The 12,521-nt window shown below is 41.6% G+C and overlaps 1 protein-coding gene and 1 pseudogene across 4 annotated transcripts in view; both read right to left on the bottom strand.

The window, feature by feature from the left end:
- The window catches only part of LOC143273523 (cell adhesion molecule CEACAM1-like), a 72,620-nt gene extending 60,703 nt beyond the window's left edge, over window positions 1-11,917 (bottom strand). For 2 of the 4 annotated variants that reach the window (XM_076573606.1, XM_076573608.1), the window contains exons 1-2: window positions 11,602-11,881; window positions 10,106-10,465 (exon numbers count right to left, since the gene is read on the bottom strand). In XM_076573606.1, coding sequence (XP_076429721.1) covers window positions 10,106-10,465; window positions 11,602-11,665 — 424 coding nt within the window. In that variant the 5' untranslated portion in view covers window positions 11,666-11,881. Of the gene's footprint in view, window positions 1-10,105; window positions 10,466-11,601 lie in introns of all 4 variants that reach the window. The other 2 variants (XM_076573602.1, XM_076573612.1) reach the window with 2 other exon arrangements.
- On the bottom strand, window positions 4,533-9,621 carry LOC143270991 (cell adhesion molecule CEACAM1-like; annotated as a pseudogene).
- Window positions 11,918-12,521: the final 604 nt, after the last annotated feature.

Here is a 12,521-nt window from a genome sequence, read left to right as displayed (position 1 = left end):
GGGATAGATAAATATAACATATAAACATCTAGGTATAGTATGAATGGTACTCAAGTCTCAGTAAATAACCTGGAGATATTGAGAATGTATGCCTAAGTTAGATCTATGGATAAAGTTTTTATTGAAATCTGAGATAATAGGCTTTAAAAATACACTTATGTTGGCATTAATATGGTAGTATATAGACGTCCAACAGAAGTGATACTCAGGCTAATAATAGGCCATAGTTCCTCCACTGTACAAAGTATAATAATTTTCCCAAGAATGATTGATCCTGAGTTTACTGGGGAAATTATGATTGTTGTAAACCTCCTACAAAAGACATTTCAGATTCTACAGTGCAGTGACTAATAGAGATGCCAATTTGGATTCTAGTGTTATTGCTTTCTGGGTTCAGGAAACTGAATATTATGGACCAACTAAATCCTTAAAAGACAGGGAAAGAAAATAATTGACTTGCTAGACATAAGCATAGAAATTTCTTATATTTTAGAAAATGATTGGCCAAGTACTTAAGATAATTATTACTCCTTCACCTGTTACAGGTCTAGGTCAAGCTAATATTGTAACCAAAATCTCAGAAATATTAAAATGACCAGATAGATAAAATTAAAGCCTATTGTACCCAGAGGAATCCCCTTTATACCTAACACTCTGTGGGGAAGAGACATGCTGCAGTTAATTTGTGTATCATTAATCTCTGCTATGGAATATTATCAGCTCAAATGCTATAGATGGTTGTTAAAGTTAAAAGAACTTGTGTAAACAAACCAAAGGCATAACTGAGTCCATTATTCTAGAAATTATAAATGACAGACATGGTTTATGGTATCAAAATTTATCTTAGGGGCCACTGTTGACTGCTGACCCCACTACATGGAAATCTGATGCTCCTATCTGGGTTAAACAATGGACTTCGAATGCTGAGAGAATTGTAGCAGCTATTTGTCTGGTGGAGGGCAAGCTTACAAATAGGGCATATAAAGCCCCCCACCAGCCCTTGAGTCACCCCAATATTTGTTGATTAGAAAAAAATCAGGCTTACAGACTGTTACAAGACCTTTAAAAATTAAATGAACTTTTTGGGAACCAAGGGGAGCTTCACAGCCTGGCTTGCCATCTCCCACAGCCACAGTGAGAATTCAAAATATAATTGTCACAGACTTATGAGTTGCTTCTTCATCATACCTCCTCATCCTAAATATTGTTAACATTTCACTTTCAGTTTGCATTCTAACCCTGAAATAATGAAAGTCCTAAATGAATTTTTATTAATTTTGATCAAAAGATAATCGAGACTTGAGATATATTATAAATGAAACTTTTCAGATTTCATTCTCTGACTATCCTGCTGTTTTGTTGAAACACAATTTTGCTCTGACAAATCACCACTGTTATCATATTGCTAATAGGTCTAAAGATTTTGTCTTTTAAAAAGGTTCTTATAAGCTTCAGAAGATCAAAATTCACCAAAGCTCTCAAGCCAAGAAGGACCAGGAGGAATGCAACCTGACTACAGTTTATGTCTTCCACTTACAAATTTTGATTTTCTTCTCTGGGAAAGTGGATCTTGCCCTCTCTTGCTGCCCTATATCACTTCTCTCATCTGCTGAAACCATGCATTTGATATTCTATAGGTAAGAGAAAAAGTTTCCTCCTTAAAACTCATGAAATGCATGTTCTAGTACATGTACTTGTTTCCAGCAGTAATTCTGATAATTTAAAGGGTTACACGTTGTCATCCTCTGGATCACAGACATGCTGTCTAGCTGCAGGTCTGCACCCCATCCTCCATCCTCCAGCCCACATGGATGTGCTGTCCAGCTCAGCCCTGCATCATGCCCTCTAGCACATGAGACAGAAAATCCTGCTTCCCATGTCTTATATAGCCTGCTCTTCCTGGGTTCCCACTGCATTCCAGCCTTCAAGACCCTCAGCTTCAGATCCATATCAGCAGGAAGTAACCATGAATGACTTCTATAGCCCCGTGGTGACTTACCCTCATTCAGTGCTAAACTCCCCAGCCCAGGGGAGTTTAAAAACACTCTATTACTAATTGTATAAATTCTGCCCATGATCCTGAAATGTAAATCCTATCAGATTTTCTCAAGTACTTCTGACATTGTTCTGTTTAGAAGTCTTGCTATGTATATCCTGACACAGATTATCACAGTCCTCCCATAGCAAAATGGATCAATATTGCCTTGATTACAAATTTAAATTATTAGGTCAGTTTTAACTGCAGCCTTGTTCCCACAGGTGCTCACGACTAACTCAAGTAACTCCTTATCTAACAATGCCTCTTTAAAATAGAGTTTAACCAAATTAATACCACTAATCAGAGATTAATAGAGGTATGTTCCAAACTAATAATTTTTTGATAAGTCACAGTTACAGTATTTAGACACATTTGACCATATTATGTTATACTAGCTAATGATAGATTTTTATGGTAATCCTCTGCTACATTCTTGGGACAGAGATATTCTGATCATATACAACTACACCTATTAGATGGCTAAACTAAATCTCAGCTTGCCATCTACATATATTACTGATTATAAATAATAATTAAGAATAATTTTTCATTTTTCAAGTCATCTACAAATTTAAATTTTTTCATGTTTTTCAATAACCTAGAGAGAATTAAACTTTCTCCTTTTTCCCAATAAACGAAAACAACTGCTGCAAGCCATAATGGAATTCAGCTACTATTCCAAAAGCTACTACTTGGAAATGTCAGGGAAATTTCTAAAGGTCAAGTCATGGCTTAAGAAGTCTTGGCGATAGTTTAGCTTTTGTATATATATTAGCTGGTTCCTACATGATTTTCTTGTATGCTATGTGTGCGTCCAAGAACTCCTAACAACGTTTTTGTCTAAAATACCTATCAAGCATCTGAGGCAAAACGATCTCCTGAACTAAGGTAACAACCTTATAGAAACAACACCTGTCTCCGAGGTCAGGAGGATAGCTTCATTTCTTGTGCAATTTAAGCAGAGACCCTCTTTTCTTATACAACCTCACTAACATTATAGACTCCTAACTTCTTACCTAACCACTTCTAGAAATGTAGACTGAGCACATTAATCCCCTTTTCTTGATATAGTAATCAATCCTTAGCTCTCAGTTGACCTCTTCTTTTACCATTCCCTTTTGCGTTGTAAAAGAAAGCCTGATACTCACTCCTTGAGGAAAATTCTTACCTGCCTTTATAACCCTGTATGAATTCAAGCCTGATGACTTGCTCTGGCTGAGGATTGCTATTGCTTGGGTTTATAACTGAATACCACAGATACTTGGAAACTGTTAGTTATAAGGAGACTTAGAGGAAGATTTTGAGGGGAGAACTTGAGGACAAGATGGAAGATGAGGAAGATCCAGAGAGATAATTGCTAGATGAGTAAGGCCGAGATGGGAAGGCCCTGATGAACCAGAATTAAGATGAGAGAAATAAGATAGACCTTAGAGGGGACAGTAGATAAACATAGAGAGAAATCAGGTAAAAGGAGCTAGGCAGGAGAATAGAACTGTACCTCTGTAGACAGGATTGTGTCCCAGTGGAATAAAGTTGACAGACAAAGAAAGAGCATGGTTTCCTCAGATTCCTTTTTTAAAAATAATAGTCACTGTTCATAGCTTCTCTTCTGGCCCATGGGAAGAATATTATTAAGGTGGATCCTTAATATTTGAAAATAACCTTCTCTATTTTTTGACTGCCATGGCTTCAAGTTAGATTTCAACAAAAACAAAAATTAGGGTCTACAGTCTCAAGGAAACTGAATAATGCGAAACCTAATCACCAATGGGTCAAGGAGGAAAGAAAGAATTAAAGACTTCCTAGAATTCAATGAAAATCTACAACTTACCTAAACTTATGGGACACTATAAAAGTGGTATTAGGAGGAAAATTCATAGCACTGAATGCCCACATAAAGAAGTTGGAGAAATCTCACATTAGCAATTTAACAGAACACCTGAAAGCTCTAAAACGAATAGTAGCAAACTCACCCCGAGGAATAGATGCCTGCAAATAATCAAATTGAGGGCTGAAATCAATAAAAATAGAAACATATAGAACAATACAAAGAATCAAAGAAACAAAGAGTTGTTTCTTTGAGAAAATCAACATGACAAGCCCCTGCACAAACTAACCAAAAGGGACAGACAGAGCATCCAAATAAACAAGATCGAAAATGAAAAGGGATACATAACAACAAACAAGGAGGAAATCCAGAATCATTAGGTCATTCTTCACAAACCCTACTCCACAACATTGGAAAATCTCAAAGAAATGGACAATTTTCTGGATGGGTACCATATACCATAACTGCATCAAGACCAGATGAACAATTTAAATAGACCTATAACACTTAAGGAAAAAGAAACAGTCATTAAAATCTCCCAACCAAAAAAGCCCACCACCAGAATATTTGAGCACAGAATTCTTACAGATTTTCAAAGCAGAGCTAATACCAATATTCTTCCAATTGTTCCACACAATAGAAACAAAAGGAACATTGCCAAACTCTTTACAAGGCTACAGTCACCTCGATACCTAAACCACACAAAGATGCAACAAAGAAAGACAATTGGAGACAACTCTCCCTCATGAACATTGATGCAAAAATACTCAATAAAAAACTGGCAAACCAAATTTAAGAGCACAGCAAAAAATAAAATTATCCATGTACCATGATCAAGTAGGCTTCATACAGAGATGCAAGGATGGTTCAACATACAAAAATCTGTCAATGCAATTCACCACATAAACAAACTGAAAGAAAAAAAACATATGATCATCTCATTAGATGCTGGAAAAGCCTTTCACAAAATCCAACACCCCTCATGGCAAAGGTCTTGTAAGATCAGGAATACAAGGAACATTCCTAAACATAATAAAGGCAATTTACAGCAAGCCAACACCCACGATCAAATTAAATGGAGAGATACTCAAAGTGATCCCACAAAAATCAGGAAGAAGACAAGGCTGTCCATTCTCCCCATATTTACTCAATATAGTACTCGAAGTTCTAGATAGAGCAATAAGGCAACAAAAAGAAGATCAAAGTGATACAATTGGAAAGGAGAAAGTCAAACTTTACCTATTTGCAGACAATACAATACTATGCATAAGTGACCCGGAAATTTCTACCAGGAAACTCCTACAGCTGATAAACACCTTCCAGCCTTGCTGACAGAAGACTGATTGGGTGAGTTGAAGTGTGAGGATCTTAGCAAGTGTCCTTTTCACCTCACTGTGTTCCTAGGTTAATTCTCCCTTTCTTCCAAGCCTCAATTTCCATCAATTTCATTGAGGCAATCATGAGAAGCTGTGGGAATGTGAGACAGGGTGATTGCAACTTTGTGTGTTCAATATCCAGTGTTTCCATGGTTACATCTTATTCTCAGGGTCTCAGTTGTGGCAACCATGAAGAAGTGGTCTCTTGTGCCTGTGATCTAAGGGACAGAAGGCCCAGTCTATTGACTCTTATTGTACCAGGTCCTCTGCAGAGACCATGGTTTCTGCAGTTTGGTATGATAGCAAGTCAGACTCTATAATACCCCAAATCCCTCTGGATTTTACTCTAAAGAGCTCAGCCTTGACCTGGAAGAAACTCTATTACAACTGCACTGCAATCTAAGACATGCCTCCTTCTCTGCCCCCAGAGAGATCATATCTGCATGTGTCCTGAGGGCTATCTCACGCTCACCTTCACAAGGATATTCCTCCACTATACTTTGCCTGTCTCAGCCCATCATGGCCACATCCTGGAGGATGAAATCTAGTAATTCCAGGTTTGAAATTTTGCATCAGAGTGCCCCCCTTCCTTATTTCTGTCCCAGTTTTATTTAGTAGCCACATTACATTGGTTTCACCTTTTGAATAAATATGTCTCCCTACACCGGTTACTATCAATGCCAGCCTCACCTCTTTACTCCTTGTTGTGACTCTTTGGGACTCAAACTTCACCAGTCAGCTCAAGAGTGAATATTAATGCTAATGTTGACCAAGGTGGTATGGTAGTAATGATGTTCCTGGGCCTGTATTTTTATATGGTTTCATCTATATGATGAGTCTGTCACATACAAATTATTTCCATTCAGATGATGAAAAACTGGAACTTAAAGTGGTTTTCAAAAATTACTTAAATTTGTATGGTTAATCAGAGATAAACCTGGCTAGCTGGCTTCAAGGCTAAAGTTAGTGGTAGGAATAATTGCAGCAATATTTTTTTCTTTCTCTGTGTGTGGTATTTTGCCAAAAAGCTTACTTGATTATTATATTAAGGCTTTACAAAGTACTAGGAAGCAAGTGAAGGATGTGATATAACCCAGCATCCTAGCATCAGAGGCCGAGGCAGGAGAGTGGTGTATTTGAGGCAAGTCTGGGTTTTATAATGAGACCATTTCCCCTAATAGTTCCCCCATCCTATTAGAAGGAGAAAACTAAAGATTAGGATGAAGATAACCAAAACAGAGACTAGAGTAACTGCAAAGAAAGCAGATGTACCAAAAGGTTCTTCAAATTTGATTAACAACATTAGCAACCTTTTTTCAGATTAACTTTGAAAAAATCAGATGGATATTAATATAATTAGAGACCTCACCATCCATTCTCAAGAATATTAAGAATTTCAAGAGCACTCAGTAGTTATATGCTAACTGTTGGGTGACCTAGTTGCAATGGACAAATTCCTACAAACATGGATTCTTTACAGATATAATTGTGAAAGAAACAAAACCGAATAGCTGTATAACCATCCAGATTGAATCAACAAAAAATTGACAAAGTTTCCCAAATTTTGATGATAAAAATAGCCTGACATTCTAATCACCAGTACTGATATTTTTGATACCTTGTCTCATTGTACAGTCCTATCTTGCTTGAAACTTGCTATGTAGACCAGGCTGGCCTTCAACACACACTATCTACCTGCCTCTCCCTACTAAGTGCTGGCATCAAAGGTTTGTGCCAACACACTCAGGCAACATTTGGTTTTACAACTTAGAGAAGTGTAAGCAAAAGAACATCATCAACTCTCAGAACAGGGCTCCCAGGCACATTCTCTACCCACTCTTACCATTCCATGGAGTCAGAGCTGAGCTAGCCACCCCACCCATGAGACAGGAGCAGACAAGTAAGCAGAGGTTTAGTCCCCATCTGTGGGGAATATTCTCCTCCAATTGGGAGAATAAGAAAGTGAGCACAGTTGAAAGTCCTGGGTGTTCCTTGTAGGTCATGGAGCTCATAAAATGAAAGTGGAGGGGACAGGAAAGCTTGTGTTGGGCATAGGAAAAATCTTGACCTTGAGGCTCTCCTAACCATGGAAAGTCCCTTATACAACCAAAGGCTTTAAAGGCTAGGAGAACCTCCTCCTCACATTGCAAGCTCCATCCCTATCCACCAGAAACCAGAGAACCAGGAGGCCATAAGACATAGGGATGGAACAGGAGGCTTGGGGGAAGACTGAGTTTTGCTTGCTCCCATAGACATGGGCTGGAAATTAAATGCTTCTTCACCTTCCCAGAAAACTAAGAAACTCCACTCCAAACCCAGTGCTGATATTTCAAAGATCCACTTACTCAGGGCTATAATGTTCTTGACTGTGGTCTTACTGAGGACCGTGACAGTTATAGATCAGGCAGGTATAAGATCCACTATTATTAGTATTGATATTGGGAATATAGAGCTCTTGGGAGGATGATTTGAGCTTCCCATTGACAAACCAAGAGTACTGTGCAGGTGGGTTAGCATCTGTGTGACAGGAGATGTGAGGTTTGTCCATCAATGGAGATGAATATTTGAGGGGGATATTCTCAGGACATCTGAATCATGTGGAGCAAACAATAAAGTCACATGTGATGTCAGCAGAGGGAAGGGGAAATCCTGGTTTGTAGAAGGACATAGTAACTCTTTGAGCTGTGCTTTAACATTATTTGAGCAGGGCTTACACAGAGCTGGGGTGCATATTAGCAGAAGAGTACTCATTCAGCATGCACAAGCCCTGATCTATCTAAAGCACAACACACAAATACCCCCACTGCACACTCGTGTGTGCACTGGGAATGAGTCTAACATGTCCCCTGTCTCCATTACCCTGAGCCTCTCTAGGCAGAAGTCCCTGGAGCCCATTTAAGATCAGTGTTCAGCCTGTCTACATTTGCTTGGGCTGGGCCAGGATGCCCTGGCAGCCTAGGTATCTGTATATTAGGTCTATGTCATGAACCTAAGGGGATTGGGACTGAGTATAGTAGCTCTAGCCTTCTGTATTTAGGCAGTTGGGGCCAGGATGAAACAGAAAATATTTAAAGTAATGTTGAGTGAATGGGTCACTTGCAGAGTCCCTCACTGGGTTCCAGGTTCACATTCATAGTGTCCTGCGTCAGTCCTCACAACACTGAGTAAAGTGAGAGTCCTGTTGTCCACAGACAGCTTCAGCCTGTCCTATTCTGAGAGGCTTTGGCCATTTATCCTCCACAGGTAGGCTGTATTTTGAGTCTTAGCCTCACACATTAATGCTACTGAGTCTTCACCATCCATGGGACTGGAATGTTCAGTTGTGCTGCTGGGCTTGGGTGGCAGTGATGTGCTCACCACAGAGAGATGATTGCCCTGTGTGGTACATCTGATTCTTGCAAAGGCCTCTTACAACCAGAGACAGTCTCTTAACTTCCAGCCAACCCAGATCCTTAAATAATCAGGCAGGAAGCAAATTACAGGTAGATGGAGTGGCAGTATGCTCAGAGATAATGGGGACTCCTGTGCTGTGTATGGGAGAAGAAAAGACTTTCTCATGAATGAACTGAACTGCAGTGTTTTGTGATGGTCAGACTCAAGACTTGGAATCAGAGACCTCATTTTATCTTCTGGCCCTCACTGACCCGTTGCCTGCCTTGAGACACAAGGTTCGGGTCCCTGCAGCTACAATGACTTCCCCTGCTGAGTGTAGATCAGAGCCCTCCCAGGCTTTGATATTCAGGGCTTTCCTATAGATAGGTTATGATTAGTCTTCCAATTGAGCTTCCCTGAGAAACCTGACAGCCTGTGAGGGATCTCACACAGCTCAGGATCTGGCTGACATTTAGTTCCAGCTGGGCCACAGGTGGGCCATTCTTGTCAGGTGTTTGATGTTGATTGACATGAATCAGGGGGTCCTGATTCCATGAAATGATCTAGAAGAGTGAAGGTCACTTAGTACCATTTCCTTGTCGTGGAGGCTGGAGATGTGGCTGTGGACAGAAAGCTTGTGCTATCCACAACCTATGTGACCCTGACTCAGTGACTGTGTTTCCTGTCTCAGTTTCCCTATAATAGGACACATGGTAAATGATCATTGCCATGCCTGCAAGTTAACCTTAAATGTGAACAACAACCTTACCTTCCACCAAGCAGTGTCTGTTAGTGTTTGCCTGCAGGAAATAATCCCTAGGCGGGACCCACAGAGGCAAAGAGCTGCCATTTGTACACTTTTCCTTCTATCTCTTTAGGGTTCATGACCTTCCTGGGAGGTCTCAGAAGACCATCAGAAGATCTGGCTGATCGCCTTTCCTACCTTCCACATATGCTCAGCACACTGAGTCTCAGGAGGAGATGCCCAGGTGACCTACCTCAGACATGGCTCTCAGAGGCTGACTGTCAGCAGGCTCCCAGTCTTCAATCCATCATTGTCCTCTGTCAGCTCCAACAGGAGATCAAATTCCAACCCAGACTACAAGCTGTTTGGGATTCCTGATCCAGTCTGGCAGGGAATTCTTGAGCAAAGCTATTGGGGGGCATCTTTCTGTGAGACTCTCATGGTTTCCTAGTCATCCCTGCCTGAGTCCTGAAGGGTCTTTCTCAAAGCCATATTCATGATGAGAATCTAAGACCCTGGGCAGAATCTAACATGCCTGAGCTCAGTTACCTCAACCCTTCTTCTCTGTGGGTGGATTCAAGTGAGGCATCCTGATTTATGGCCGTTTTTCTCCACTGTTAGTCATTTACTAAATGTTTGTATCACAATGTGGGGACCATGACACAAAGTCATCCAGGAATGATAGCTGTATACCTGAAGTAGGATTAGTTCCACCCATGACCCAGAAGTTGCAGAGAATTACTTACGGTATACATGAAACTTCACTTGTAGAAGCAAATTAGTATTGTTCTTAAATACCACTACCGCTCCGTAGTCTCCTGGGTCATCCTTACTAACATTCTTGATGAGCAGGGATTTATTAAGGTGCATTTTCAAAATATGTTTGTATCCCCTCTCATATTTTACTGAATTCTTCTCTTCAGAATAGGAGGCTATGATGTACCTCACACCACTGACTAATTTGTACCAGGAAAACTGAGAGACATTATCCAGCACATTGTGGGCAAGTAAAAGAACATCATTCCCTACAGCAACATTGAGTGGAACTGCTTCAAGAGTGATGTCTTGGGCAGCGGTGGGAGAGGTCCAGTAGGTTAAAAGAGAGACTAAGAGGGAAGAGAGAAAACAATCAATCAATATTAGGACATTTACTTTTGGTGGAAATTTGAAACGTGAGTGTTTAACTCTCAGCATTGGTGTGTGTGTCCTGTTGAGGGGAGGTCAGCAACATCACACCCATTCATCAGTACCCCCTGAATCTTTCCACTTTATGAAACTGGCTTTATAGTGTCTACACAGCTCATACCTCACTGCCCTCAGATCACTAATACTCAGAATCTATTATGGTGGTATTTTATTTATACTGAAATGTGATTTTAATTGTATGTTAATAAATAAAGTTGCCTGGGGGTCAGAGCTATTAGAGCCATAGCAAGAGCATGGCGGTGGTGGCACATGCCTTTCCTGGAACTCACTTGCTAGCCCAGGCTGGCCTTGAACTCATAGACATCCTCCTGGCTCTGCCTCCCAAGTGCTGGGATTAAAGGCATGCGCCACCACCGCCACGCTCTTGCTATGGCTCTAATAGCTCTGACCTCCAGGCAACTTTCTTTATTAACATACAGTTAAAATCACATTTCAGTACAAATAAAATACCACCATAATCTATGGTGAGTGTAGCATGTCTTGTCTGACCTCCTCCTCTAAAGACTCTGTGCCTTCACATTCTGACCTTTCCCTGCTCTGTTGCTTCTGAAGTGCTTGTCAACCCCTGGGCCCACCTTCTAGATGTCCTTGCTGCTCTATCTCCTTGCCCAATAGTAGCAGGGCATTCTGAGGAGGACTAGTTTGATTTTTGGTTTAAACCTCTCTACCTCAAACAGGCTCAGAAACCTGTGAGCAAATGAGTGTCCCAGAGCCTGGGGTTTATTTGCAGATTTCTCAGGGTCCTACATAATGATGTTGTTTACTTGCCCACTTTGAGTTTTACTTGGAGAGTCACCCTGATGGAGTTGTCAACTTGAGTCTTCAGGACACAGTGGCCAGTGCTGATAAATCTACAATGGGGAGCAACTGAGTTTTTTCTTCCCCACTTCCCAATTCCCATCCACTGTGAGCTTCCTGATGGTCTCAGGCTTCAAGCAGAGCCAGATGTCATTTCTCAGGCTCTTTCCCTCTCCCAGAAGACCCCATCCAGTCTATGAGCTCCCCAACTCTCTACTCCTGAGGAATGTCTCCTCACCTGTGAGCAGGAGTCCTCTCCAGGAGACCTGTGCTTTGTGGAGAGGGGCTGAGGAGAGCTCCATGGTCTCTATTATGGGCTATGCTCTTCCTCTGGAGAGGAGGTTTGTCTCTCAGACTGCTGCCATGCTGGGCTCCTCTGGTGTCTGCTCTGCTTTTATTCCTCCTCCCAGAATAAGAGGGCACTTCTTGGAGCCTCCTCCCAGAGGAGGGCACTTCCTGGAGTCAGATGGGCTGGGGGTGGAGTCTGTGTGTGTGCATTGCTCTGTTCTTATGTGAGTGCTGCCTCCCATCCTTCTGTTCCTTTGTTGTTCAGTGTTCTAGAACATACTTTGAGCCAAAAGGCTGAGAACTGTCCCGAGAGAACAGCAGCTCAGCCCAGAGCCTTGTCCCTAAACTTCCTATAGCCAAGAGTGTTTTTCCTTGAGACCCCAAAACCTAGCAGAGCCCAGTCTGCCCTGTGATCTCAATGCTCTGGGAAGGTGGGGTTTATTCCAAGCAGGGAGTGGCAGTCTACTCTAGGGGCAGGAAAAGGTCCAGTGATGCCTGTGGAGGGCCCAGACCTGTCATCACTAGTGTCACCAGTCAGGTGTCTGATGAAGGAATACATGTTATCTCAGGGGTTCATATTCTGCTCTGCAGGAGGAGGTGACCTGTGTGTCCTAGGAAGAGGACCCTGCGCTCCGGCTTCTTATGGAGGGCACCAGGGAGACTCCTCCACCCCCAACTTCCTTTGCTGTATGAATGTGATTCAGGTCTGCCCATGCCTTATCTGATCTTCTGGGTTGTCTTTGCTCTCCTTGGTGATTGCCCTGTGATCTCCCTGTCTGTCCTCACGGATGATGAGAGGGGGGGGGGACTAAATAGGGTCTCCTTGCAGAGTGGGGGTCTCAGAGACACAGGAAATGATTATGTGAGGGA

The sequence above is a fragment of the Peromyscus maniculatus genome, chromosome 1, assembly GCF_049852395.1.
Source record: "Peromyscus maniculatus bairdii isolate BWxNUB_F1_BW_parent chromosome 1, HU_Pman_BW_mat_3.1, whole genome shotgun sequence".
NCBI classification, from domain to species: Eukaryota; Metazoa; Chordata; class Mammalia; order Rodentia; family Cricetidae; genus Peromyscus; species Peromyscus maniculatus.
Note: the sequence above shows the minus strand (reverse complement) of the source record. Positions and strands in the feature narration are given on the sequence as shown.